At 45.6% G+C, this 26,569-nt stretch overlaps 12 protein-coding genes across 12 annotated transcripts, besides 27 other annotated features; all 12 read left to right on the forward strand.

The window, feature by feature from the left end:
• Positions 1–53: 53 nt before the first annotated feature.
• Positions 54–77: a microsatellite.
• A 393-nt stretch (positions 78–470) lies between these two features.
• Positions 471–514: a microsatellite.
• A 12-nt stretch (positions 515–526) lies between these two features.
• Positions 527–551: a microsatellite.
• A 140-nt stretch (positions 552–691) lies between these two features.
• Positions 692–730: a sequence feature (T-rich).
• Positions 731–863: 133 nt separating this feature from the next.
• Positions 864–898: a microsatellite.
• Positions 899–978: 80 nt separating this feature from the next.
• Positions 979–1,032: a sequence feature (A-rich).
• Positions 1,033–1,338: 306 nt separating this feature from the next.
• Positions 1,339–1,378: a microsatellite.
• A 523-nt stretch (positions 1,379–1,901) lies between these two features.
• Positions 1,902–3,470, forward strand: Tb10.61.1480 (hypothetical protein, conserved; the record flags this gene model as incomplete). Its single annotated transcript, XM_822886.1, has 1 exon — positions 1,902–3,470. One exon carries the CDS (start codon positions 1,902–1,904, stop codon positions 3,468–3,470), a length of 1,569 nt encoding a protein of 522 aa, XP_827979.1.
• Positions 3,471–3,557: 87 nt separating this feature from the next.
• Positions 3,558–3,622: a sequence feature (A-rich).
• A 156-nt stretch (positions 3,623–3,778) lies between these two features.
• Positions 3,779–3,841: a microsatellite.
• Positions 3,842–4,000: 159 nt separating this feature from the next.
• Positions 4,001–4,025: a microsatellite.
• A 124-nt stretch (positions 4,026–4,149) lies between these two features.
• Positions 4,150–4,190: a microsatellite.
• A 355-nt stretch (positions 4,191–4,545) lies between these two features.
• Positions 4,546–4,697: a sequence feature (CT-rich).
• Positions 4,698–4,719: 22 nt separating this feature from the next.
• Positions 4,720–4,746: a microsatellite.
• Positions 4,746–4,770: a microsatellite.
• Positions 4,771–4,843: 73 nt separating this feature from the next.
• Positions 4,844–4,868: a microsatellite.
• A 331-nt stretch (positions 4,869–5,199) lies between these two features.
• Positions 5,200–5,235: a microsatellite.
• Positions 5,236–5,557: 322 nt separating this feature from the next.
• Positions 5,558–5,586: a sequence feature (AT_rich).
• Positions 5,587–5,796: 210 nt separating this feature from the next.
• Positions 5,797–5,832: a microsatellite.
• A 7-nt stretch (positions 5,833–5,839) lies between these two features.
• Positions 5,840–5,882: a microsatellite.
• Positions 5,883–6,368: 486 nt separating this feature from the next.
• On the forward strand, positions 6,369–6,773 carry Tb10.61.1440 (hypothetical protein, conserved; the record flags this gene model as incomplete). The annotated part of the gene is made up of 1 exon (XM_822887.1): positions 6,369–6,773. The coding sequence occupies one exon, from the start codon at positions 6,369–6,371 to the stop codon at positions 6,771–6,773; it is 405 nt and encodes a 134-aa protein (XP_827980.1).
• Positions 6,518–6,561: a microsatellite.
• Positions 6,743–6,775: a sequence feature (AT_rich).
• A 778-nt stretch (positions 6,776–7,553) lies between these two features.
• Positions 7,554–7,589: a microsatellite.
• A 46-nt stretch (positions 7,590–7,635) lies between these two features.
• Positions 7,636–12,540, forward strand: Tb10.61.1430 (hypothetical protein, conserved; the record flags this gene model as incomplete). The annotated part of the gene is made up of 1 exon (XM_822888.1): positions 7,636–12,540. One exon carries the CDS (start codon positions 7,636–7,638, stop codon positions 12,538–12,540), a length of 4,905 nt encoding a protein of 1,634 aa, XP_827981.1.
• Positions 12,541–12,970: 430 nt separating this feature from the next.
• On the forward strand, positions 12,971–13,666 carry Tb10.61.1420 (hypothetical protein, conserved; the record flags this gene model as incomplete). The annotated part of the gene is made up of 1 exon (XM_822889.1): positions 12,971–13,666. The coding sequence occupies one exon, from the start codon at positions 12,971–12,973 to the stop codon at positions 13,664–13,666; it is 696 nt and encodes a 231-aa protein (XP_827982.1).
• A 130-nt stretch (positions 13,667–13,796) lies between these two features.
• Positions 13,797–13,820: a microsatellite.
• Positions 13,821–13,954: 134 nt separating this feature from the next.
• Positions 13,955–13,979: a sequence feature (AT_rich).
• Positions 13,980–14,169: 190 nt separating this feature from the next.
• Tb10.61.1410 (hypothetical protein, conserved) lies at positions 14,170–14,862 on the forward strand (the record flags this gene model as incomplete). The annotated part of the gene is made up of 1 exon (XM_822890.1): positions 14,170–14,862. The coding sequence occupies one exon, from the start codon at positions 14,170–14,172 to the stop codon at positions 14,860–14,862; it is 693 nt and encodes a 230-aa protein (XP_827983.1).
• Positions 14,863–14,992: 130 nt separating this feature from the next.
• Positions 14,993–15,020: a microsatellite.
• Positions 15,021–15,155: 135 nt separating this feature from the next.
• Positions 15,156–15,176: a microsatellite.
• Positions 15,177–15,377: 201 nt separating this feature from the next.
• Tb10.61.1400 (hypothetical protein, conserved) lies at positions 15,378–16,070 on the forward strand (the record flags this gene model as incomplete). The annotated part of the gene is made up of 1 exon (XM_822891.1): positions 15,378–16,070. The coding sequence occupies one exon, from the start codon at positions 15,378–15,380 to the stop codon at positions 16,068–16,070; it is 693 nt and encodes a 230-aa protein (XP_827984.1).
• Positions 16,071–16,200: 130 nt separating this feature from the next.
• Positions 16,201–16,228: a microsatellite.
• Positions 16,229–16,480: 252 nt separating this feature from the next.
• Positions 16,481–16,936, forward strand: Tb10.61.1390 (40S ribosomal protein S13, putative; the record flags this gene model as incomplete). Its single annotated transcript, XM_822892.1, has 1 exon — positions 16,481–16,936. The coding sequence occupies one exon, from the start codon at positions 16,481–16,483 to the stop codon at positions 16,934–16,936; it is 456 nt and encodes a 151-aa protein (XP_827985.1).
• Positions 16,937–17,466: 530 nt separating this feature from the next.
• Positions 17,467–18,234, forward strand: Tb10.61.1380 (synaptobrevin-type vesicle transport protein, putative; the record flags this gene model as incomplete). The annotated part of the gene is made up of 1 exon (XM_822893.1): positions 17,467–18,234. The coding sequence occupies one exon, from the start codon at positions 17,467–17,469 to the stop codon at positions 18,232–18,234; it is 768 nt and encodes a 255-aa protein (XP_827986.1).
• A 749-nt stretch (positions 18,235–18,983) lies between these two features.
• On the forward strand, positions 18,984–19,358 carry Tb10.61.1370 (hypothetical protein, conserved; the record flags this gene model as incomplete). The annotated part of the gene is made up of 1 exon (XM_822894.1): positions 18,984–19,358. One exon carries the CDS (start codon positions 18,984–18,986, stop codon positions 19,356–19,358), a length of 375 nt encoding a protein of 124 aa, XP_827987.1.
• Positions 19,359–19,853: 495 nt separating this feature from the next.
• Tb10.61.1360 (RNA polymerase III C11 subunit, putative) lies at positions 19,854–20,234 on the forward strand (the record flags this gene model as incomplete). Its single annotated transcript, XM_822895.1, has 1 exon — positions 19,854–20,234. The coding sequence occupies one exon, from the start codon at positions 19,854–19,856 to the stop codon at positions 20,232–20,234; it is 381 nt and encodes a 126-aa protein (XP_827988.1).
• Positions 20,235–20,942: 708 nt separating this feature from the next.
• Tb10.61.1350 (hypothetical protein, conserved) lies at positions 20,943–23,576 on the forward strand (the record flags this gene model as incomplete). The annotated part of the gene is made up of 1 exon (XM_822896.1): positions 20,943–23,576. One exon carries the CDS (start codon positions 20,943–20,945, stop codon positions 23,574–23,576), a length of 2,634 nt encoding a protein of 877 aa, XP_827989.1.
• Positions 23,577–24,080: 504 nt separating this feature from the next.
• Positions 24,081–26,168, forward strand: Tb10.61.1340 (hypothetical protein, conserved; the record flags this gene model as incomplete). The annotated part of the gene is made up of 1 exon (XM_822897.1): positions 24,081–26,168. The coding sequence occupies one exon, from the start codon at positions 24,081–24,083 to the stop codon at positions 26,166–26,168; it is 2,088 nt and encodes a 695-aa protein (XP_827990.1).
• Positions 26,169–26,569: the final 401 nt, after the last annotated feature.

Below are 26,569 nucleotides of genomic sequence, written 5' to 3' on the forward strand. Positions count from 1 at the left end.
GTTGTGTTTTCCTCTACACGTTCCTCTTCTTCTCCCCCCCCCAAGTAGTCCCTTTTCCTTTTCTTTTCTTTTCTTTTGCTCTTTCGTTGGACTTTAGTTGGTGTTCCGTCCATGTCCCTGGGGAAATTTCCACCCTAAGTTTAAATCACTTATTTCTTCCTTTCCTCTCATACGCAGCTGCGTCCTTTAGTTCCCTCTTGTTTTTTGTCTTTCCTTTTTAGTTTTGTTTTTCAGGAAAAAATATATAAAAAGAACAAATTTATTGCTCTTTTGTGGTCCTTTTAATTACCTTAAAAGGAGAAAGTGGTGTTGTAACCTTCCTTCATTTTCTACATCTTCCTCCTTCTTTTTATGATTTTTTTTTTACTTTTCCTATTGTTGCTTTGGTTGCCCCGGTGCCTGCATGCTTCCACGCTCACTTCATTCGCTCATTCGTTCTGACAGCTTCTACTTGCATGATGATGATGATGATTATTATTATTATTATGATTATGATTATTATTATGATGATTATCACCTCCCGCCACTCCTCCTCCTCCTCCTCATCCTCCATTTTTTTTTTCTAAATTTCCCTCATATGTTCTTCGGTTTTGTGTGCCCAATGCGCCGCATGATAGGGGACGGACTCCTACAAAGACATTAGTGCGTATCTGAATACACGATTTCTCTCTTTCTATTCCTTTAATCCTTGTTTTCTTTTCTCTTCTTCTTTTCTTTTTCTTTTTCTTTTTATGTAGTTGTTGTTCGTAGCTTTGTTTTTTGTTTTTTTTCTTTTGTGCTCGAAGGAGAAAGCAAGCATTTACTTTCTTTCTCTTTTGTTTTTTTCCTTGCAATTGACAATTACTAATTGTTTCGATGGGATGAGAGAAGAGAAGAGAGGAGAAAAGAGATGAAGAGAGAAGTGCGGGGTGGGGTCTCGGGATGATTGGGCGAGTGAAGGTTTTTTTTTATTGTTTAACGTGTCCTGGAGTTATTGTTAAAAAAAAAAAAGAGAGAGAAGGAGGAAAAGAAAGGGATTTAAAAAAAGAAAAGCGACTGATAAGTTTTTTTTTTTTTGAAGGGGGGGGGGAAGGAGAAAAATAGGCATGGAACTCAAACGGTTAGAAGGCCATCTGGGGACATGCCCCAATTTTTACTTTTTTTTTCTTTTTAATTCCTATAGCGCATATTTGCGTACTGTGTGTGTACACGCGCAGGGCATTTGGGTTGGTCGTGCATGTATGTGTACGCATTCCATTATTTGGTTGTGGTTAGGTGCGGCTGCCGCAAAAGTGAGTATATTCATTCACCTGTGCAAAAAGTCAAGGAAGGCCGGTGGATTGTTTTCTTCTTCTTCACCTTTCTTCCTTCTTTCTTTCCTTTCTTTCTTTCTTTCTTTTCCCCCCTTTTTCTCTTATTTTCGTACCCCACACTTTACTCCCGTTTTGTGGGTATGTTTTTTTTTTCTGTTTGGATGGAGAGTGGTGACTCCTCCCTCCTGTGAAGTAAAAGTGTTGCGTTGTCGTCAGCCATACCATATTATTTTCCACCTTATCATTTTTCTGTTTCATGGTCTTCCTCGTGAACCTGTATTTCATGTCCTTTGTTTTTTTTTTTGTTTCTCTTCTCTATATCTCTTTGAATTCTCCTTTACCAATATATTTTCTAATAACCCATACTGGTCTACTGTTTGCAGTGGTTGTTGTGGACTATTCGCGGGCAGCCACACAGTTCTTTTTTTTTTTCTTTCGTAGAAGGATTAGCATATAGCTCAAGTGTTAGCGAGCCGGGTTGTCCTTCCCCACCTGTCCGCCTCCGTTTATTTATTTATTTATTTCACCCGCGTGCGAATAGAGGGAGAAAAGTTAGGGGTAATTTAAAAAAAAAAAGGAAAGCAATACTTGTGACGGCTCTCCATAACAATGGGGGGAGGCGCTTGCAAAATGGAGCGCCATGACGTGCAGCCGAGGGTTTCCAGTAGTCGGGTCAGCGATTGCTCCACGCCCAGGCAACAGGGAGTTACTTCCGATTCAAGTGAAACCGTTAAAAAAGAAGAGGAACAGCAACAACAACCGATTCTTATACCAAGACAACCTTTGGGACCAGGAGCTACCACACCGCCACGGCCAATGGGTGTTGTTAAAATTGGTGACCCACTGGATATTAGAAGTGGTGTCGGAAGCCCACAATGTGATGTAACTCTGACAACAAACAACACTTGGAACCACTCAACCTCGGCCTTCACTACGAGGTTACCCCATTTTGTGAACACGGAGGGATTTGATGCCTCCACAGGTGTTAGGTGGACGGACAACGATACGGCACCAAACCGTCCTCGATCCCGTCGAACATCTATACTAGTAGAAAAGGAAAGTGCGGCTTATCATAACGGTTATCCTGCTACATATGATGGTGACAGGCACCAGCGGAGTTACTCTCGTGGAGGAAGTTGGTACAAAAATGCCGAGAACAGTGTTTTCCTCCGTTCCACTGATATGCCGTCCTTTGCTGGGAATAGCGCACGTTACCCTGGTGATGAGAATAGGAACAAGTCGTTTGCGTCGGCTGCAAATAGTTCATACTTTTTTGGTGCCAGTTGCAGCCGTCGGAGCGTTGCCCGCAGCGGGACTTGCGTCGTGAACCTGGCAGAAAGCACGAAAACTTTGAGAGGGGCGATGGCAACCTTAAGAAAGCATGTTCAGCAGGGAGCGAAACCTCTGTCATTGCGAAGTTCATATCGGGATGTTGGTGGTTCCATGGGTTGCTCTTATAATGACGACGTCCCCAGGTCGAGACTACCGAGCATTTTTACTGCTAACAACGCTATTACGCCTGCACCGGATGGGTCAATGTATGGTGAGTATAATGCATTTAATCGTGATTATGATGCTCCGGGGGTGTTGGGTGGTGGAAGGGGCGCGATGTTCCCCAACGTTCCCATCAATGGAGGTTTTAAAAAGTCTTCTGTACCCGCGCCACATGTGGGTTCCTTGTTAGAGTTAGTGGACACTTCTACCGTTTCAGTGTTTGCAGCGGATTCGCGTGCGGAAAGTACGGACGATGCGAATAAGCAACAGCTGCGACGAGTGGCAAACAATGTGGGGTGCAGTCCTGTTGTAAAGGTCGCATCACCTCCGCGGCAGGCTCAGAGAAATTGTAGGGTTGTTGTTCGGGAGGATTTGGATGGTGTGGAGTGGCACACAAAAAATGTCGAGTTCCCCGTAGTTGGTAGCGATGAAGGAAACAAAAGTCGCGAAGTTAGCACCACGTTTGCATTGCCCGGATCAATTTGTACATTTGGGGCCACTACTGACGTAAGTGAAGATAGTGGTCCACGCGGTTGGGTTGGCGTTGGGGGGGATTTTGGAGTTAGTAGTAGTGATTGGTATGCACGGCAACGCAGTAAGTTAATGTCTGATGAGTCCGACGTAAACTCTAAGGATGGTGCAGGTGAAGTTGATTCCAGTGGTGACGCCGCGGAAGAGATGTAGGCAAAAGAGTAGCAGAGGTGATTAATTTCTCCTACTTGGGTTCCATTTTATTACCATTATTAATTTAGGAACAACTAAATATTAACGAAATAAAGGAAGAAAACAAAAAAGAGAACGAAAAAAAAGAAAAAGAAAGAAAGAAGATAAATAAAGGGGACGTGGGAGAGCAGAAGAAAAAAAAAGGAAAAGCAAAAGGAAAAGAAGCTAGAAAAGTAATGGTGCCCATCACATGATGGCAAAAAGGGAAGTGTGTACGTGCCAATGTGGAGGTGAGGGAAGTGAACTGATCCTTTACTTTTGTCGCGCAGTTGTTATTATTGTAAGGGTTGACTATCATTATTTTTATTGGTGTTATTGTTACTATTATCATTTCAACGAGTAAAGTGAACGATCAGCAAGTGAATAAGCACGAGCAAGTAACCATTAATAATTATATTGCATACAGTTGTACAATTATGTGTGTAAATGTACCTGTGTGTACGCGTTTTTTTTCCCCCTTTATGCTTGTATGTTCGAATCCGGGGATTTAAGTTGTTGTTTTTGTTGTTGTTGTTGGGGTTTTCAAATGTTGTGGGGGATTTCTTCTTCACTCCTCTTCTTCTTTTTTTTTCTACTTTTACGTTTGGAAGCTCGGCGATACAGAACGCAGAACTTTTCCTTTTTTTTTTTGGTTTAATGCTTATTATTGGTACTGCTGCTGCTGTTGTCGCTGTTGTTGTTCATTCTAGTCAACATCCTCTCTCAATCGGCCCTTTCCCGTCCTTTCCATGTTATTTTCATTATTTCCACCGCAGTCGCCACCATCGTGTTTTCGATTCCCCATCCCTCTTTCTCTCTTTCTTTCCTTTCATTTTTTTTGTTATTATTACTGTTTTCATTGTTATTGTCTCTGTTGCTGGCCCTTATTAATCGCAATTGTTACTCTTCTTTTCACCTCCATCCCCCTCTTTTTGTGTGTTGTGTGTTTGTATGTGTTTGGCTGTTGTAATTTGTTTGTTTGTTCTTTTTTCACCTCCCTCCTTCCAACCCCGCATCTTATATTTCGGGTGTCGGGACTGCAACTTCTTGAAAATACCTTTTTTTTTTAATTTTTTACGTTTGTCGTCGTTCTTTTGCCTCCCTTTTTTTTTTCCTCACTTCGGTGATACTTCCTCCCTTCCTTCCCTTTCTTTTTCCCTTTCTTTTTTGTTTTTGTATGTGTCTTATATCCCACTTTTTTTCTTTTTTGAGCAGCAAAATAAAAAAAGAAACACATAAACACACACACACACACACATATATATATATATATATATATATAATGATAATAATAACAACGGAAACGATGATGGTGATAATATGTATAGGTGTGGATGTATATGAGGATGTATGCGTACATATATATATATATATATATATGCACGGGGGGTTCTGAAAAGGATATAAAAAAAAACGTAGAGGCGTCATAATTTGAGTTTACTTTTTTCTGTTTTTTGAAAGGGTTTCGTCTTATTGTTTCGTACTTTTTAAAATATCATGGTAATATGGGTAAGGAGGAAGTTTTTTTTTTTGTTCAAAAATTAACATTATGTCCGACGGTGTGTGGTTTGTGGTGCGATTGTTGTCTGTTTCGTCCGCGGTGTGCGATTTGGGGTTTGAGGGAAGCAAAAAAAGAAAAGATTTGAAATAAAGGAGGGTGTAATTTCCCACTATGGTGACGTTATTGTTGTGGGTTTTATCAGATGATTGTTTATTATTACCATTATTAGTATTACTATTACTACTACTTTCCACTGTTTCGCTTTTCTTTTTTTTCCTTTTTCCTTTTTTTTAAAAATTCTATTCCCCTCCCTTGCATCAGTTTCGATGATTAAACACTTACGTTTTGATCACAAATTTTGTGTGAAGCTTCCTCTCTTTGACTTTAGTTTTTTTTTGTTTTTGGCGCTCCCATTTGATTTGATCTCTCTTTTTAAGTTTCGGTTTCCCACTCTGTCACCTTCTCCCCTCCCTTTAAATCCTCACTTTAGTCTTTTGTTGTATTCGGGTATCCATGTTGCGCTACGCCCAGCTGTTTGGAATATTACTTCGGAAGATGAAAAGTTCGGTTTATTTATTTATTTATTATTTTTTTTTACGTTCTTTCTTTCTTTCTTCGACATGTTTGTTTTTTCCTATTCTCGAAATCAAAGGCATCACCAACACCACCACCACCAGCAGAATTAAGTGAACACATCCGCGAGTTACTGCCATGTGTTAATCCCTTTGCCTTTCTACCCTTCGATGATTTTAAAAAAAAAATTTCCCTTTCGTTTCATGTTTTTCATCTATATTTTCTTATTCATCCCTTTCTTTCTTTCTTTCTTTTTTCTTTCTTTTTTTCATCCCTTTACATATATAAATAAATAAATATATATATATATATATATATATTTGAGATGTCTTCTTCCCTCGTATCCTCTGTTGCCCTCATTTTACGCGTCCAGAAACTTCCATCATGAGGTGTGACTGCTTTCTTTCTCCTTTTTGGTGTTAATATGTCTTCAATTCCCTTATAACTTATTGTAATGTTAATTTACCATTCAAAAGGGTTGAAAGATAGAGGGAATGTGTTTTGTTTCTGTGATATCCTGCTTTAAATTTTTGTCTTTTAATATCTTATTAAGCTTTCTACTCTCTCTCTTTTTCTTTTTTTTCTTTTTGTCCCCCTCCTTTAAAGTTTTTTCTCGCATATTTTCTCTTGTCCCGTCATCTTTTTGTGCTGTGGTTGTTGGGTGCCGCACATTTTTATGCATACCTCGTTGATGCGGTGATGAAATGCTGACTTTTTTTTTTTAAAAAAAAGAATCTATCGCGAAGGAGGCTCGATATGTTTGTTGGTTCATCTGTGTGTAAACACATAAATATGTCTTTTTATGCATGATTGCCATCAATTTGTTCGTTTCTTTGTTTGCTCGGTTTGTTTTCGTTACTTTTTGTTGTTCCTCATCAACCCGTGTTCCCTCCTTCCGTGAAGGTGGTTTTAATCTGTTTGTGAATCCGTTTTGTTTCTGTGTGTTTGTGTGTCTTTGTTGTTGTTGTTGTTGTTGTTGTTGTTTTGTTTTGTTTTGTTTTTTTGTGTCATCTCACTTCATCTCCTTCCCCATTTTTTGTCTTTCCATTATGCATGTGTACTTACATTGCGTATTCTTTTTTTTTTCCCCCTCTTCCTTCTTCTCTTCAGCTCTCGTACTTTTTGTCTTATTTCCTCTTTCCTTCGCTACATTCTGTTTTGGGGTCTGCAGCTGCCAAACATATATATATATATATGTTTTATTTATTTAAATGGTGTTACATTTCCCGCTGCTTCTTTACGAGCATTCAAAACTCTTCTCTTTTTCTTCTCCCTCTCTTCTCCACTTAATCCGTCTATAAATCTGCTTCTTCATGTATTTAGGCGTTTACCGGCTTCCCTTCAGTGGTTGCACCTCCTTACCCCACCAAAAAAAAAAAATGATTTTGGGATCGGAGAGGTTTAAAAGGTTGAAGGGAGACGGTGGGAAGAGGAAAGAGGAAGACAAACAGACAAACAAACAAATGCTCAAATATATAAAGAAAAGTACAAGGGACAAAATGTTAGTAGCGGTGGTGGCACGAGGAGATAATAAAAGAGGGGAAACCCTTCCGAATCGGAGATACGAGATGGAAATTAGGAAGTGCCACACACGCCGGAGAGCATCAGCGTAACAAAACGTGATGTCACTAATGCAGTAAGCAGGAATTAACCAGCCAAGCAGCCAGGACTGAATTACCAGAGGAAGTCCCAATAACAACAAAAGGAAATTAAAACATTTGGTCATATATATACGCTTGTTTGTTGTATCTACTTCCCTCAGCTGGCGCTTCCTTTTTTTTTTTGGTGCGTGTGTGTGTTTTTGGATAGTCTCGTGAGCAGGTTTGTGAAAGTAAGTTTACTTTGAGATGCCCATTCTTGGTACAAATTATTATATTCTATTTGCTGTGACAGTTTGGACTATTACACCTACTTGACCCGATTTTTTCCCTCTCTCTCTCTCTCACTACGACCCTTGTTTGTATTTAAATTCACATCCGCATTTATGCGTGCACACACACACAAACACACACACACACATACAAACATTCATTTAAGCATACCTGTGCGGCTCTCGGCCAAACATAACGCCAGATGACGTATAAGGAAGTCGCGCTTTCGTCTCAGTTAAATGGTGTGTTCCACTGTGCCGCAGTTGTTACCCTTCGAACAGCACCGGCAGACACGCTTCACCACCCGGTGTCGAGCAGTGGGACACACAAGCAAGTTCCTGATGGAGGTGTGAAATGTGAGGAACTCGAAGGAGATAATCGCCGTAGCCGCAGCCCTTCCATAACTGTTTTCACAGTTTTAAACCCCAAAGCGGCGTCGTCTTCTCTGCAAGTCCGCCAACTCCCCCAACAACCCCCAGAGGAAATGCGTTGCACGCTGTGGGTAGGAGCAAGTAGCGGTGATATTGAGGTGCGGTCGGCGGTACAACCTGACCGTGTACTTCGTTTTGTACCAAAAAAGTCGCGGGCCGTTGTTACTTCACTCATTCAAATTGGTTCTAGCCGCGTGGTCGCCGGCCTTTCCGATGGGTATATTCGTGTATTTGACGCCGTCACGCTGTGCGAGTATCAGCAGACGCGAGCGCACACGTCTGCTGTCAGGTGCCTGATGGCCGTGGCAACCCCAATAGTACAAGGAGTTCAACCAGAATGTGAATTTACACCTGCCCCAGTTTTCCTGACGGCGTCTTCCGATCGTACAATAGCAAAGTGGGATGCTGTATCCTTACAGTGTCTCTGTAGGCTGAAGGGACACACGTGTTCCGTTTCAGCATTAGTGTCGACACTTAACGGTGTCTTTGTTTTTAGCGGTGCTGACGATGGGTCGCTGCACATGTGGTCGATGGTCGATAATACACAAGTGGTGGGGAGGCCCACTACCGTTGCCAAGAGTGCGGGTAAAAAAAAGCGAACTGGAAAGGACCTTTTAGGACCTTCTCCTCATCGACAAAAGTCACAATTACCGAAATGTAGCTTGGAGGAACCTCAAGTAAAACAAACGAGCCAAGCGAGCGGTCGTGGAGCTTCTCAGGCCAGGCCGGGGAAGTGTCGTACGAGTAGGTCCGCTTCCGTAGGAATAATGAAGGTGCGGAGCCTGCTGCGCTCGCCTTCTATCGGAAGCCCTCAAAGGCATCGGGTTGACGGAGGGGGAACAGGGCGCTCGCGTTCAATTGCAGCCATGCAAAGACATGGTCTCTTGCCAAAAATTAACTGGGGAAAAGATCTTGCGTTGCCTACCACTGCCGCTAGGGCACCAAATACTGCCACGAGGGATTCTGACAGTGACAGGCAATTTGATGGAAGTTCAGATGACGAAAACCTGTTGACTGCGGAGCCTGTTATACCTGTCGATGGCCAAGGCTCAGCAGTTTTCTGTCGGAGTGGGCGAAATGTTGGTGATGGTGTGGGCGCTCCGCGAGAGGGAAGGAAAGGTCGAGGCAAGCTGAAAAAGAAATCTGCGCAGCAAGTGCAGGTGTCACGCTTCGCGGATGTACTCGCAAAGCTTCAAGGCCCTGTTTCTGATAGCGCGATGGGTTGCCGCCTGGCGGCGGTGCATTCGGAGCCTGTTGCATCTGGAATAGAGGGTGGTACCCTCCTTTGGCCATTGAAGTGTGAGCACGCTAAGCGGATTACTCACCTGGCCATTGTTTGGGACCGGTTTTTGCTAAGTGGGTCGTCTGATGGTGAAGTCAAAGTTTTAGCTCTGCCTTCTGGCCGATCAATTCGCACTGTCCACAGAGGTTACACTCCTGTGACAGGTATGACTGTCGATAACGCTCGTTGTTTGCTGTGGATTGCAACAGCGGATGGCTGCTTTCACGTGCACAATATGTTGACTCCGGATTTGCAACAACTGCATGCATGGCGAGACCTCAGCACTCCACGACCCCTTTTAGTACCAATGACAACGAATCGCTTGTTATGTCAGCTTTATCTACTGGCAGCACCTGGAAGTAAGAAGAAGTTGTTTGACAGTCGTAGTGCTGGAAACAAGATCAAGCCAAAGATCAACTTGGAAAGTAGAAATATCAATTGTAAACGGAAGAAGACGGGACAAGTAGCCCCTACCGACCAAGGAGCCCAGTCTGGGTTAGTTGAACCTGAAGAAGCGGTTCAAGCGCCGCCTAACGCAACATTGGCGTGTATTCAGGTGGATGATGGGGACGATGAGGCACTGGCCGATATAGGTTCGCTTCGCAAGTTGGACGTTGCTCATATGAAAGCGCGCTGTACAATCGCCAAAATGGAATCGAAAGAGGAAGTGTTCCGTAGGGTATTGCGCCGACCTGTAACCGACGATGGCATGGAGTTGCGTGAGTGTTTGTTAAAGGAGCAAACACGCGTTGTCAACGCCTTATATGGTACTCGCTTTCATTTTTCTCTACGGGATTCGTTTAGGCGCTGGATGGCCTGGTCAACGCGGCGCGTTAGACGGTACCAATGTATGCGAAGGGTGCGGTTTCTGGCGGCAACTAATCAGGAGCGCCTACTCGGCTGCTATTTTAGGAAATGGAGGCGGCACCGTGTCTCACAGAGACTTGTAGAGCAAGACGTGCAGATAAGATCGTTGGAGTCTCGTTCCTTCAGTACAACGGTGGAGCGCTGTGCGAAACCTTGTGGTGTGGCTCTTGGTGGCAGGGCATGCGTCGCCCTCGCAAGCACACAACGGCGCAACCTGCTGCATCGTTACTACAGATACTGGCTTCATCACGTCGTAGGTTTACGGCAGGCGCTGTCGCGTTCTGTGGCCTTCAACCGTTTGTTCCTCTCGTTTGACTCCAAAGTGTGTGACAGTGCCTTCGTGTTCCGTCGGTTAGCAACGACCAACCAGTGCGCACAACGACAAAAGCGGGCGCTACAACTGCTGCTGCTGCGGATGGAGGCTCACTACCGTCAACTGCAGCACCGCTGTATGCGAAGGTGGTTTTCCTTTCTCCAGGATCAAAGAGAGTCGCGGCAGACATACAATCTCGTGGAAACGCTCACATCTGTGTTAGTCAATGGGGAGGCACTTAGGATGAGTGCCTACTTCAAGTGGTATAGGTTCGCATTGTTTGAAACAAAGCTTCACCGCTTTGATGAAGAGCGCGCGACGCTGCAGCGGGAGTGGATCGTTGTGCAGAACGCACTAGAAAGTAAGGAAACCGTGGCTAACCTGAAGCAGGAAGAGGTGCAGTTGGAGGTTGAAATTGCCCAGTTAGCATATGAGCGTGATGAAATAGACTCACAGAATGTCTCGCTTCGTGCGGATATTGTACACATCCAAATGAGCAAGTCTCTTGACTGTATTCTCGCCGGGTACGTTGACGCGGAGGATAAACTGAAGACAGTTCCGCGGTTATTACCGGAACCTCCATTTCACAGCCGCCGTTTGTGGACTTCCAGCGGCGAGCGGTTTTCCCCTGTGAATGAGGATGACTCGTCTGCTGAGGCAGCGTTACTCAGTCAGCTGTCCGCCGTGTTGCGCGCACTCAAAGCTACGGTTTTACGTTGTAGGCGGCACTGTAGTCTTATCACGACATCCCATGACCGGGTGCTGCGAATTCCTATTTGGGACAAGCCGGTTGAAACGCGAGAGTGGAGCTCCGGAGTTTCACATTCATCCGTTGGCGGCGATTCGTCGGCCCTCCACGGAACGTCAGGGGCTTCTTTATCAGACACACGCTATTCGAGTGAGCGCCGCAGGAGCATCGCCAGCTCCACTCATACGGTGGCGTACCTAGCTGATGAGTTTGGTCGAACTGTGGGACGTCTTCGTTTGCTTATTGAGGAGGTCGCCAGACAAGCCGGTGCTGATCTCGAGGAGTCGACGGACCAAACCCTGTCCGCCTTCTTGAAACACAAGAATTCCATTGGTATGGGCAGTGAGAGCATTCGGGTGATAAACGCAGAGTGCCCGTCAGTGGAGTGGCTGAATTTTGTCCCCTCCACCAAACGAGCAGAGATCCTTCCGCTCCTTGCGGATTTGGTGACCATGTATGACTCGTTTAAAGCGCATAGCGATACTGAAATAGAGACAGGCGGGAAGACATTGTCAACTAGGGGTGCGCTCACATCTGCACCACTGCCGCTGCGGAGTTTGTGCCGGACGCAAGCGGCGATGTGGCTGGTCCGCCATTCCGCCGTAATATTGGAGTTAATGGCACCGGGCACATGGGAAAAGCATTTAAATGTGTGGTTTTTAGCGGATTCGATGAAGGATTCGGTGGCGCTGTTCAACCAAAATCTGGACGTAGGGTTGGCAACACCAAAGCGAACGAAAAAGAAGGAGTCATCAGCCGAACTGAAGGACACTTCTTCAATCCTGTCAGACATCTCCTTCCAGCCATCAAAGGCAGTTGTGAAGGAGAAACGCAAGAAAATTCCCAAGACTGTTGCTAGTGGTAAGGGTACCCCTAGAAAGGCGTCTTCAGTTTCCTCCCCCATCACGTCACAGCCTAGTGTGGAGAGCACACCCGTAAGATTATGGGCGTCACCCAAAGCGGCGATTGTTCAGCCACAGCGAAAGCCTGCCGTATCCTGTAGCAACCTCCACTCTCCGGTTAGCCGCAGCGTGTGTGGACCTCTGGATGGTGAGTTTGTTGTACATGCAGCGCAACGCTCTAATTCGGTTCCCCTACGACATCACAGTGCTATCTCGAGCTCAAGGTCTTTTGCTTCTGCTCCGTTGACGCGCCCTTACCTTGGGTTCCGTGTTGCCGTTGGCCGCGACAGCAGTGGATGTACAACACTATCAATTCAGGAAGTCACCCAAACTTACACCGGAAGTAATGGTGGCGCTGATCTTATGGGTCCAGCGTTTGCTGCCGGATTGCGCGTCGGTGACCAACTCGTCCGCTTTGCAGGTTACACAGTTACAGAACTGGCTGCGTTCAATACTGTTGTGGCAAGGCACGTGCGACCCTCGGCTTCTATTCCCGTTGTATTCTCCCGTGATGGCGTAGTAATGTCCGCCACAATTGTGGTTGGTGAGAAAAGAAGGGAGTGACGCAAGTAGAAGACAACTCATACCTATTGATGTTCTCTTATAATGATTAGGGATACTTTTCATTTTAAAATTCTCTCACGTCGACCCTAATCAATATCTCCCCCTCTCCAAACAGTGTACCGTACTTCCTAGACAGGCATTAACTCTTCCTTTTTGCCTCTCCTACCCCACTCATTTCCTTTTTGTACTATCCTCATCAAATAGGAACGTTGGTTCACACCTTCACGACACGTAAAGCATTCACAATTACACCACAAACATAATAATAACAGCAACTTCCTTCTTTCCTTCCTCTTACAAAATGCTTTTCCTTCTAATTGCCACACTCTCGTACTTTCATCTGTATTGTTTCTCCATTTGCTCTTTCCTTAAGTTAGCGCAAACGTCACACACTGTGTTTTGAGAAACTTCTACACTTTGTGAAATTACAATGGTGGTCATACATAGTGGACTTGTAACTCCCGTATTGGAAATTATGTCACTAGTTAAGCCGTTACCTTTTGATGTGGATGTGTTGTTGGATGAACATCCCGATATGACAGTTTATCATCGCCCTCCATTGCGGAGCCGTGGTAGTGGAAGTAAATATATTTGCAATCATCATCCTGTTGAATTGCTTTCTTATGAAGTGTACTTGTGTGATACGGAAGATGAACCAGTTGTCGATTTTGAAGTGGATAATCAAATTGTCGTACGATATCAACTTAACCCGTATTGTGCTGCTTCAGAGTTTCCATTTCCTCGTGTGTTTGGAAATACAATCTACCGTAACCAAAGACCTTACCTCCGTCCTGCGTATGTGGAAGTTGCACATGGCTCTGGCGGTTGTTGTTTCAATGGTAGCGGATCATCATATGGCATTAATGTTTGTGTGGCTCCCACTGATATTTTTGCTGGTTTCCCTCGCTCCAATAATGGTGATGATGCTGTTATTTACTCTACGGTACCCCACATCAGGAAACTCCTACAGCGGCCCTTTTCCCCCTTTATGGAATGTGGTCCCTTAATTGCGGATGATGTTTTCTTTCATTGGGATACCCTTGGTTTGCTTAGTTTGACTGATACGTGTGATTTGGGCATGTTCACAATTGAGGGTGTGTGTGGTGTATCCTCACATATTATGTAATTTGCACTGAAATGCGTCATTACTTAATATGTGAAGGGTGCTATTGTTATTTTATTCCATATATTATTATATCACATGAGTCTCCCGCTACAATCACGTGGCATTGTGCTGTGTGTCATCGGGTAGTTTAATATATTTATATATATATATATATTCTTTTTTTCTCCTTCACATAATTATTGTGGACGGTAGTTAATAATGCAGTATTTTTAATTGATTAGTGTCCTGGGGTTCTTCATCGTATTTGTTGATATGTTTGCTTGTTTGTTTCTATTACTTACATAACTGTTATATATATATATTAAAATTTTTTCTTACCGTTGTCACTCTTTCATTTTCTTTTCTGCAACCGATTGTTATCATACTTCCTTTGTCTAACTACATCACTAATTGCCACACTCTCGTACTTTCATCTGTATTGTTTCTCCATTTGCTCTTTCCTTAATTTAGCGCAAACGTCACACACTGTGTTTTGAGAAACTTCTACACTTTGTGAAATTACAATGGTGGTCATACATAGTGGACTTGTAACTCCCGTATTGGAAATTATGTCACTAGTTAAGCCGTTACCTTTTGATGTGGATGTGTTGTTGGATGAACATCCCGATATGACAGTTTATCATCGCCCTCCATTGCAGAGCCGTGGTAGTGGAAGTAAATATATTTGCAATCATCATCCTGTTGAATTGCTTTCTTATGAAGTGTACTTGTGTGATACGGAAGATGAACCAGTTGTCGATTTTGAAGTGAGTAACCGAATTGTCGTACGATATCAACTTAACCCGTATTGTGCTGCTCAACTTTCACACCTTCGTGGGTTTGAGCCTCTCGTATATCCCTACGAGAGCCGTTACCTCCGTCCTGCGTATGTGGAAGTTGCACATGGCTCTGGCGGTTGTTGTTTCAATGGTAGCGGATCATCATATGGCATTAATGTTTGTGTGGCTCCCACTGATATTTTTGCTGGTTTCCCTCGCTCCAATAATGGTGATGATGCTGTTATTTACTCTACGGTACCCCACATCAGGAAACTCCTACAGCGGCCCTTTTCCCCCTTTATGGAATGTGGTCCCTTAATTGCGGATGATGTTTTTGTAAGGTGGGGAAGTAGCGGTTTGCTTAGTTTGACTGATACGTGTGATTTGGGCATGTTCACAATTGAGGGTGTGTGTGGTGTATCCTCACATGTTATGTAATTTGCACTGAAATGCGTCATTACTTAATATGTGAAGGGTGCTATTGTTATTTTATTCCCTTTATTATTATATCACATGAGTCTCCCGCTACAATCACGTGGCATTGTGCTGTGTGTCATCGGGTAGTTTAATATATTTATATATACATATATATATATTCTTTTTTTCTCCTTCACATAATTATTGTGGACGGTAGTTAATAATGCAGTATTTTTAATTGATTAGTGTCCTGGGGTTCTTCATCGTATTTGTTGATATGTTTGCTTGTTTGTTTCTATTACTTACATAACTGTTATATATATATATATATATATTAAAATTTTTTCTTACCGTTGTCACTCTTTCATTTTCTTTTCTGCAACCGATTGTTATCATACTTCCTTTGTCTAACTACATCACTAATTGCCACACTCTCGTACTTTCATCTGTATTGTTTCTCCATTTGCTCTTTCCTTAAGTTAACGCAAACGTCACACACTGTGTTTTGAGAAACTTCTACACTTTGTGAAATTACAATGGTGGTCATACATAGTGGACTTGTAACTCCCGTATTGGAAATTATGTCACTAGTTAAGCCGTTACCTTTTGATGTGGATGTGTTGTTGGATGAACATCCCGATATGACAGTTTATCATCGCCCTCCATTGCAGAGCCGTGGTAGTGGAAGTAAATATATTTGCAATCATCATCCTGTTGAATTGCTTTCTTATGAAGTGTACCTGTGTGATACGGAAGATGAACCAGTTGTCGATTTTGAAGTGAATAACCGAATTGTCGTACGATATCAACTTAACCCGTATTGTGCTGCTCAACTTTCACACCTTCGTGGGTTTGAGCCTCTCGTATATCCCTACGAGAGCCGTTACCTCCGTCCTGCGTATGTGGAAGTTGCACATGGCTCTGGCGGTTGTTGTTTCAATGGTAGCGGATCATCATATGGCATTAATGTTTGTGTGGCTCCCACTGATATTTTTGCTGGTTTCCCTCGCTCCAATAATGGTGATGATGCTGTTATTTACTCTACGGTACCCCACATCAGGAAACTCCTACAGCGGCCCTTTTCCCCCTTTATGGAATGTGGTCCCTTAATTGCGGATGATGTTTTCTTTCATTGGGATACCCTTGGTTTGCTTAGTTTGACTGATACGTGTGATTTGGGCATGTTCACAATTGAGGGTGTGTGTGGTGTATCCTCACATATTATGTAATTTGCACTGAAATGCGTCATTACTTAATATGTGAAGGGTGCTATTGTTATTTTATTCCCTTTATTATTATATCACATGAGTCTCCCGCTACAATCACGTGGCATTGTGCTGTGTGTCATCGGGTAGTTTAATATATTTATATATACATATATATATATTCTTTTTTTCTCCTTCACATAATTTTTGTGGACGGTAGGTAATAATGCAGTATTTTTAATTGATTAGTGTCCTGGGTTTCTTTTTTTGTCTTTCTTATTTTTGCTTTTTGTTTTAAAATAAAATTTGATCATTATTTAAGCTTCCTCAATTGTTCAGTGGTTGGTTGGTTATCGTTTTGGATGATTTGAGGTTGTGTTTTTTTTTTGACCTTTTCTTATTTGAGAAAGGAAAGGTTTGTGTAGTTGTAGGCGATGGTGCGCATGCATGGTAATGGTCATGGCAAGGCTGCATCGGCCTTGCCGTACCGCCGGACACCACCGACGTGGTTGAAATCCTCCAGCCGGGATGTTATCGATGCCGTTTGCAAGTTGGCAAAAAAGGGGCTTTCACCAAGTCGTATTGGCATGCAACTTCGTGACTCGATGGGTATCGCGCAAGTGAAAAATGTGACGGGCCGCAAAATTTTGCGCATTTTAAAGCACAAGGGCATGGCGCCTGAGATCCCTGAGGATTTGTACTGCTTAATTAAGCGGGCAACTCAAATGCGTAAACACCTTGAGCGCAACACGAAAGATAAGGATACGAAGTTCCGTCTTATTTTGGTTGAGTCCCGCATTCACCGCCTTGCACGGTATTACAGACGTGTGAAGCAACTTCCGCCCACGTGGAAGTACGAGTCCAGCACGGCTTCAGCCATGGTTGCATAAGCATTTTTTTTACTTGTGTTTCCTGCCTTGTTGCTTGCGATCTTTTCCGCTCCCTGACATTTTTATTTTGGTAACTTCTAACTCGCATTTTGTTAATACTCAAAAGTGGGTGACGGTCTATCTTGAGGGTTGCGTCGACATCTCTTGCATTACCGTTGACTTTGTTCGAGTTATCTTCTCTGCGGTATCTGTTTCCCCACATTCTTCCGTTTGTCTTCTAGTAAGCGTATCTTTATTTGTGTTGTTAAGGAGGATCAGTGCTGTGGGAGCGGAGAGAAGTCGTCGAAGTCAAGAAGTAGTGCCACTTTGTGCGAAAAGGTTTTTTTCCATTTTTTTTTTTTTAAAAAGGAGGCCAAGCACCTGGGTAGTGCGGCTTTTTCGGATTAGACAGAAAGCCGGAAGGGGTAAAGGCGGTATTTGTCACGGTACAACGGCTTTGAGGTATTGGCCACTTTCCAACTGCCTTTTATCGAATTCGCGAAGCGTGGAATTAGGTTCCCTTCATCTTTTTATTTTTATACTCCTAGAAAATGGCGTCAAAGGGTTGTTTCATTGCCGTTCTTATAGCACGTACGCATGATCATGTCCCTTTGTGTAGTTTTACCGATGAAAACTACGCCAATTGGAATCAGATCAGGCAACAGGAGCAGCGTATTCTTGAGCGAATGGAGTCACCGGCGTCGGTACCAGATTCAGCAGGGACGAGAGGAAGTTACTACCAGAGCTTTGACCATAAGGACTGTATTTACTTTGCATTTCAGGATGCGGGGACGGGGTTGACGATTATCACCGTTTTAAACAAACTTCTTTTGCGCAATTCCAGTGACGTTACGTCGACTAACCATCTTGCGTGTAGTCTGTTAGACATGATCTTCTCTGAGTTTACGCAGGCTTACTCCACATCCGAGATTTCAGCCAGGACAGTTCGTCCCTTTCAGTTTATAAAATTTGAATCCACTCTAGAAAAACTCATACACCGCGTGCAACGCGAACGACAAAACGATGTTGTTAGCGATTCGCACGGTGGACAGCGACGTCAGGTTAATACGCAGTACGATGCAATTAAACAGGAGCTAACAGACGTTCACTTCGTTATGCGCAAGAACTTGGAAGACCTTATGGTGCGTGGGGAGAAACTTGAGACAATGAATCAGTTTAGCGCCCAGCTGGTGGATGAAAGCTCTCGGTTCTACAAGAAGACGGCTCGCATGAACAGGATGCGTTTGTTAAAACTGTACGGCCCTCCTGCTGTAGTGATTAGCATTCTAGCTCTCTTCTTCTACCTCTACCTGTTCTAACGAAACTGTGTAATTATCGCCACGACAGGTGTTGATATTAGTTTGTGCTTCATCATTCCGTGAGAGTAGCGGGAAGAAACGTCGTTTAATATGGTGGGGTCACTGACTCGGTTTTATGAGTAGAGGGAGTCTGGCGATATAAACTCGGTTTTGTGCAATTTCGTTCCAAGTCAGGGAAATCAGAAGGTGTTACTTAATTGATGAAGGCCACTCCGTCATGGATGGCGGTTAAGGTAAGGTGGAAGTGCCACAAAGAAACCGAAGTGACTGTGAAGGAAGGGAATAAGGAAAGGAAATGTGGGTGTTGTACGATAATGGCACTACTGATACTGAGTTTTTTTAGTTGTGAAGTCCTCAAAAACGTGCATGTGTATCAATGCCTTTCACATTTATCTTTTTAGCTTAGTGTTTTGTGTGCGCCATCATGTACCGGTTGGGCCTCTCTGCTATCGTGTTTGAGCTGGTCCCCGTGACAGATAACTTTCTGTCTTCCCTCTCCTCGCTCTGTTCCCTGGTTCGTCATTAACTATTAACCCCTCCCACAACTGCTAAACTGTGCACTGATAGCCAGTCTCGCCTTTTCGTTGCTCTTGTTGTTTTAGTTTTTTTGGAAAGGAACCGAGCTTTATCAACGGCAGGAAGAGTTGTTTCGAGCACAGTTAGGAAGGAAAGAAGCATCGTTTTTCTCTTTCTTTTTTCCCCTTTTACCCTCTGGGACAGGAAGAAGAAAGCGTAAATACTTGGTCTGTATGTCATTGAGGGAGATTGAACTTGCCCAGGTGCAACCACGGGAGCACCTCCTTCACCCGTGTGATGTGATCCAACGAAGCGCATTTCAGCGTGACAATGCGGAGCGGTTGCATCGTATACGCACGACACTTGGCTGGGGTGCGGCTGCTGATACCGCTCTTACAGAAACAACGCTCCTCTCGTCTCGCCGTCTCGGTGCATTGCCAAGCAGCTTTGCGTTATATCACCATTACCGCGGTACCGCGTCGGAGTTGACACCGATGGATATATATGGCCAACCGGAGGATGATCCCAACGTGCAACCATCATCCCGATCCGTGGTTGAGAAGCTTGTGTATGGGCATGAGTTGACGATGAAGAACATGGGGATGTAGGATGCAGTGGAACCTGATCATTGGGTTTGCTTCGTCCTTCTATTTCGCAATGCATCCCACTCACGTGCTCCGTACCTGAAGCGCGAATGTAGCAAGAGATTCTTACGGTTTTATTCGCACCTGCACCGTTTGGGCAATTGCGTTTTAGTTCACCTCATCTTTGGTTGTCCAAACGCTTTTATTTGATACTTCCCTCTTCTTTCCGCGTGGTCTATACTCGTTTCCTCTGCAGTCAGGAGGGGTCACGTTTGGTCATTACGTTGTTGTTGTCTGGACCCTACCTGCTAGGCTGTTATCACAACGGCTCTAACACTTCATATCACTAATCCATTATTTTTCCTCATCGCTTCCCCTACTCTTCTTTTCCTTTCTTATGTCCTGCATCACGGGTAACTGATTTTTTTTTTTCGACGGCTGGCACCGAATGATCAGGGCATACATTGCCTTCCCTCCCAAAGGCGATCCCACAGTACTGAGGAGAGGAAGCCTCGGTCCATGTTTTTCTGTCCATTCTGTGGAACGCTACTGTTGATTGAGCCGGCCTATCCGTGCAATCGTTTCTCATGCTCCAGCTGCCGGTACGTCGTGCCAATTCAGTCACGGCGCCCGCTCACTATTAATCATTCGTTCCTAAAGTACAATAAGGTTGTGGATGATGACGATGAGAAGGGAAGCTCAAATACGGTGAAACGAGGCGTGAAAGAGGAGGAAGAGGTGGATGGAGGCCAGGTGATTACTGTGCGTTGTCAGAATGATGAGAAGCAGTGCGATGGCGACCGGGCACACTACGTGCAGATACAGATGCGCTCCGCTGATGAACCGGCAACAACGTTCTTCAAGTGTTTGAAGTGTGGCTTCCAGTGGAAGCAGGATTAGGTCGTCAGTTGCCACGTTAACACACTCCCTAACCCAACATTTAAACCCCGTGCAATGCACCTGCGGTTGCGGTTCTGTGGGTTGTAGGAACCGTTGCACCGGTGGATGTCCGACTAGAGGTGTGTGCTTCCGTATTGGGGTACTCGTAACCGTACCTCATGGTTTTGAAAACTTGTTAACAGGTAGCGCCTGGGGTGACGGGGAGTAGAAGGTGGTATATTGTGGTGGCCGACCCCATGCACTACATATTGGGAGAAGAGGCTTGTGATGGTGGGGACAAGGCCTAGTGGCAGAGGGGGGTGCACAAGGGGCTGTTTGCCCGTTTACCGTTATATCCTCAGTTTTAATTGTATATATATATTTTGCTATTTCGCTCTGTTTCCTTGTTTTTTTCTTCGTTCACTTGCAGTAAGTTGTCTATTTCTTTTGTTTTTCTTGCTTTTACGGTGAAGCTAGCGTAGTAGGTTCGTTTGTACTGTACAGGGAGAAAGGGGCTGCGCAACGGCTGTCGCAGGTGCGCGGTAGGTCGTTCTAAGGGCAGGAAACCCCATCGATAGTGGTAGTTGAGGGGGAAAGGAAGCAGAAAAAGGGAAGCCAAGGGCGGCTGCGTGGATTCGTTTTGCTTCATTAGTTTTTACAGCCCTTTACCCTTTCCAACAGGCTTGGTATTCTCCAATTGACCTCTCGTAGCCATTGTTTCGGACTACGATGCTTGCCGTGAAGTACCTTCTCAAACTGTACGAGACGCCCCCGGAGAATGGACACATCTCCGCGTTTGACACGTATGGTAATACAGTTTTCGCCGGCACTGACAGCGGTGTGTTGATGAGGTTCGTAGTAGAGGGAGCGACCTCACCCGAGATTGTACCAACGGAGGGCTCGCTCTCCGGTGACGCGAGGGACAGGCATATCAGTGGAGGAAATAGTGCTCGCAGTGCCGAAGCGGGAGGTGTTGGTGAGGAACAGCAAGCACATGAGGAAATGCATGCCGATGATTTTCACGCAGTTTCACAACTCGAGAAGATATACACCACGCTTGTGCATCACGTCGTCGTGTCGGAAACCCAGAGAAGAGTTGAGCGTATCCAGCACAGCAGAACACACAACATTTTGTTTGTGCTTTGCGAACACAGGCTTCTGGTGCTTAACTCGATAACCTTTGAACACATCTACACAGTTTCTGATTACGTGGGTACGTTTTTTGTTTCGGATTCGCGGCAGACAAGCTCCCAGCGCGTGGGGCGGCACGTGATTTGCACAACGGAACCCCACGGAAGGGAGCTTAGGGTATATGAATTTGACATAGCGCAGAACAAACATGTGCGACCGATGGCTCCACATAAGGTGATGCTTCATGAGCAGGCACAGACACTAGTCACGTACGGCAATATGGTTTGCGTGGGAATGCGGAGAGGCGGATATCGCTTGCTGTCGTTACCTGACGGAAACACATGTAGTGTACTTCCGCTTTCTGGAGATATGCAGCCGTTACTGGCGGTGGGCGACGGCGAGGTCTTCATGCGCTATGATCATTCTATTTTTTCAGTTTCGATGCGCTCCATGCCTTCTGGCCGCGTGCTTGGACGCACTATTCAGCTCGAGGATGAGGTCCGTCATATGATTGCAAGACACCCGTTTTTGTTTGCCTTCACTGAAAGTTACTGCGATGTCTACTCCCTCTACGATGATGACGTATCGGAGCGCTTGCCCATGAGCGGATGCCTCTTCGGCTCGCAGCTTGGTGGAGGGGATTTCCTTTACGCTGCCAGCGCAACAAAAATATGGATGGCTGGGTTGCATCCCCTGCGTCACCAGTTAGCCGACCTGGTTGAGCGGTTCAAGGTGGAAGAAGCTTTTCATCTGCTTAGCACTCAACGCTCGCGGAACTCCCTTGATTGGCAGGCGATCGAATTGGAGCTTCATGTTATGGTAGGCTTCGCTTACCTTCACCGTTGCCGCCCGAAGGAGGCAATGTTACATTTTAACGATCACATAGATCCAAGAGACCTACTTTTACTCCTCCCAGAGTGTATACCTCCAGGCCCCGATGAGTATAGTTCCGAGTTGCGGGGGTTGCTAAAGGGGGACTGCGTTGGGGAGACAAGAACGTCGTCGGATGGCGTTGATTTTGCATCAAAGGACGAGGATGTGGTGAATGTACCGGTCGGGGGAAATAATGTTGAGCCGTTACTCGCAAAATGCGGACCAGACATTGGATGTTGGGACGGTGGATTCTGGGAGGAGTGGAGTGGTTGCTGCCCATATAATACCTACATTGGAGAATTGGAGAAGGCCTGGTTGGAGACATTTGAGACTTTTCCTACAGTTCCGCGGAGCACCGACCAGGCAGACGGGGTAATCCACCGACAGGTTATGGAGTGGGGTTGCATTACCGCGGAAGGGTTTCTCGAGCGCTCATGGGAAGCACTAAAGGACGAACTTGTAGTGTATTTCCGCTCACGTCTGGATCAAGCATCGCCCGTCCATGCCCGTCCAATGGAGTACGCCCTGCTGGTGCTTGCGCTTGAGGCTCGCGACCATCGGGAGGCCTATCAGATTGTAGTCAAGAGCTCATCCTTGAGCGTGGAAGACTGCTACGACCTACTCTGTTCGTTGCACGAGTATCGGCTGTTGGCTTGTCTTCTGTACTGCCGCGGGTACACACAGGATGCCGATCGATTGCTGAGGCAACGTGTGTGCGTCTCAAGTCTGCTCCCTCCGTGGCTGCCGGGACGGTGTAACAATAGCAAACAATCCCCGGCGTACATGAATGTGCCCGCGGCTTTACACAGTCAGCTAACCCGCCTCCTAACGCCACTTCCTAAGAACGAATGTCTCGTTGTAGCTGATTTATCCAGTCCTAGAGGAGCACACTCGCCTAACGACGTGGACGAAACCCATACCATAAACCTGCCTTTGTCACTTTCGTTGCCTATGTACCTCGTTAGTCATTTAAACATTCCCGCCCTGCAGGAGTTGTTGGCTGAGGATCCAGATGCTGCAGTGATCACTGATGAGGAGGGTTGTACGCTGCTGCACGTACTTTTCAGCCTTTTCATTTCGGTGAGGGACCTTACAGAAGGCGAAGCCATGACGAAAGGTAGTGCGCTAGTCGGTTTGGTGTTGTCATGTGCGGTGCTGCTTCTGGACCATGGCGCGGATGTCGCCGCGCCGAATGTTCATGGTATTACTTGTTTGGACGTACTTGCCATCGCCGCAGGTGGCGTTTTTTTTGACATTGTTGTTTCCGCGTTGCTGGCAGACCGTGATGTTAGGAAGGCAGCTGCATTTACCAACAAGGATGACAATACGTTGGTGAACGGCTTCATCCCCATCGCATAGGTTTTTTTTATTTTGAACTCATGGCGGTTGATTAGGTACTGGCTGTATTCAAACAAATGCGGTTTTGCGCTAGTTGCTTCATAATTGGAAATTTAGCCTAGTTTTTCCATGTTTGCTTACTTATCTAACCGTCCAGTAGCCTCGTGCTTCAGCAACAATCGTTCGTTGGTTGGTTGAGGTTTGCCTCGCTGTTGTTCGTTTTCTTTACTGAACTGTACAGTGAAAAGCAGTTGTGTTTTCCGGTTATGCGCGTTTATGGATGTTTGCTTGCAGGTGCTTCAATGCAGGGGCGTTTAATCGTACCCGAATCGCCTCTTCAGTTTAAACCTTCGCATACTTATTCTCTGTTTTTGGCCTTTAGATTGCGCTCCACCTGGTGGGGAGTACACCCTGCGTGTCTTCCAACCAAAACTATGCACTACTTCATTTCGCTCTTTTACGACAACTTATGAAAGAAACAGAAAAAGGAAGAAGAGAGAGAGCAGTCTGCTAGTTGGAGGAAACATGTCCTCCCTGACATCCGTCCAACGGCGCTTGCTCAAGTACGCCTTAGAGGACAAAGAGTCCAAGAAGTTATTGAAGCGCAAACGTGCGGAGGATGTTGCACCAGCGCTGCACCAACGCGAAAAGAAACGGACATGTGGTCACGTATGTGAGGCAGATACCACGCAGGATACGGAAATGACTCCACTTTGCCCTGAATTGCTTGACTTTGTGCGGCAGAAATGCCCCAGCGCGCCACGGAAGCTTCGCAAGGGACAGCTACACGTCATTAATGCTCTCAGTCGGGGTGCCGTAAGTGGTAAGGATGATGACGCTATAAATCGTTGTGGTGCCAGAGGCGCGTTTTCCGTAAAGCGGCTGGAAATGAAGGATCTCCCGTTTGCTTTTTCCATCTTGGGATTGGCAGCGCTGCAGCGGCGATTATTATTTGACCAGAAAGTGAAAAATGGAACCTCGCTCCTGGTACTAACGGAGGACGAAGAGGACGCTAACTCAGTTGCTCTTCACTTGAAGGAAACGTATCGTGGCGTCCACGTTTTAGTGCTCGACGGGTCGCGTTTTCCGTCGTTCCCCAACATTCCCAACGAGGAGGATAATGACGGAGACGCTACCAACAATACCTTTGCCGAGCGTACTGTGGTATTAGTGTCGTCGCTACAGGCCTTTCTTTCCTCCGACGGGCGGAGTGCAATATGGAAATTTGTGGGGGCATACGTTGTTATTTTGAGGGAGTTGACTAACAGCACCTGTGTAGCAATGAAGGGTATGAAGAGAATGGAGCGGCAGGAATTTTTGAAAAAACTGTGCGAGAAGAGGTGGCTTTGTTTGGATCACACACCAGTGGCTGCCGTGATAGCTCCTGCCCGCCACGCTCTCTTCACACCATTGGCTGATGCACTTACAATTTCTGTGCCCGTAGCGGGAGAGGATGCTGGAGAAGCGAAGACCGTTGACAAAGGGGAGGTCCGTGACTCCCATGATGAGAACCAAAGTAAGAAAAAGAAGGGGCTTCCAGTTGATACGTTGCGTGACCCTGTCACTGTACACTACACCGTGGTTGAAGGTCAACATCGCTTCCACACGTTGTATGCATTAGTGATGAATGCTCGTGCGGGCCAGGGCATTGTTGTGCATGTTGCCACCAAAGAAGTCTGCCAATTCCTCTATGATGTTCTACACGCACTCGGAGATCTTCCACCATCACTTTTACTACTTACGGACTACGCGGGCCCCAGTGTGCACGCCTCAGTCCGTGACAGTGACGAAGACCGACAGAAAGTATGTGACAAGTTCGACGATATTGTTGTGAACTCCGACAAATCACTAGCAGGCAGTGGAAAAAGGGACCGTGTGGTCCTAATTTCTTCATTTGGCCTTGTTCCTCAAAGGGGGACCGTTTTCGTTCAGTACGACATCATTGTTGATATTGCGAACTTTTCCCAATTTGTCAGCGACGTGCTCACACCCGCGGCTTACGCGAACTTAGCGGCATCACAGTTACCCCGTTTGGGTGGTCGTGCTGCACCGGGGGTTACTTCTGCAAGGCGGTCAAGATCTGTCTCCCCCAGCAAAAGCGTTTCTCCACCAAGGCCAACGCAGGTTCGTGCCATGTACCGTCACGTGCTGCTGTTACTCCGTAAAAACGAGCTTCAGGGGGCGCTTGAGCACTTCAACAGGTCTGCCAACAGGCTTCACATAACATACAAGCCTATGAAGCAAATGCCCTCTGCCACTCGATTCCTATTAGCGGTGCAGAAATTGCAGTCCCTGAACAAAAAGCAGTTTGCGGTCCAAAATGCTGCGTATGCCGCTTACAGAGCAACAATGTTGTTGTACTCCGTCATAAGCAGCAGCAAGGAGGTGTACGACGAGCGCAATGTTGATCTCAAACTAGTTGCGCAGGAGTTCGGATATTCGGACGCTCCTATTGTCGATTTGCGCACACGTGACACAGCATTTCGACCCAAGGAGAATATCTTTCGCGCAGCGTGCAAAAGAGCAGCGCGTGACCGCCGTTTGCTGCTGCGCCCCCCTGCTGAGGAAGGCAGTCCCGAGGTGTCACAGCCACAGAGGGAGGAAAACCAGTAGCGAGCACGTGAATACAGTGGAGATCAATATGTGAAGTGCGAGGGAGAAGGGAAGCGGAAAGAAAGAAAAAAGGAAAATAATAACATTAACGGTTAACAGGTCGTGCGATCTTCCTTCATCCTGGTGGTGGGCATGCGTCATAACAAACTGACGACGGAAGGGGTGGAGACAGCATTTCTTTGTCGAATACCTGTAATAGTAATTTAAAAAAAAAGAAAACAGCAGTGACAAAGGTACTTGAAGAAAGATGAAGAGGGTACGGTTTCACCAGACGGTTTCGGTACATTGGTTACGTGTGTGCACAAGCGCACACAAAATATACCAGTGGTAGTTTGAAGGAAAGGTGTGAGTAGTGAACGCTCATGTTGCTCCGTTGAATTTTATTTACGGCACCGTCCCGT

The sequence above is a fragment of the Trypanosoma brucei genome, chromosome 10 (assembly GCF_000002445.2).
Source record: "Trypanosoma brucei brucei TREU927 chromosome 10, whole genome shotgun sequence".
NCBI lineage: Eukaryota > Euglenozoa > Kinetoplastea > Trypanosomatida > Trypanosomatidae > Trypanosoma > Trypanosoma brucei.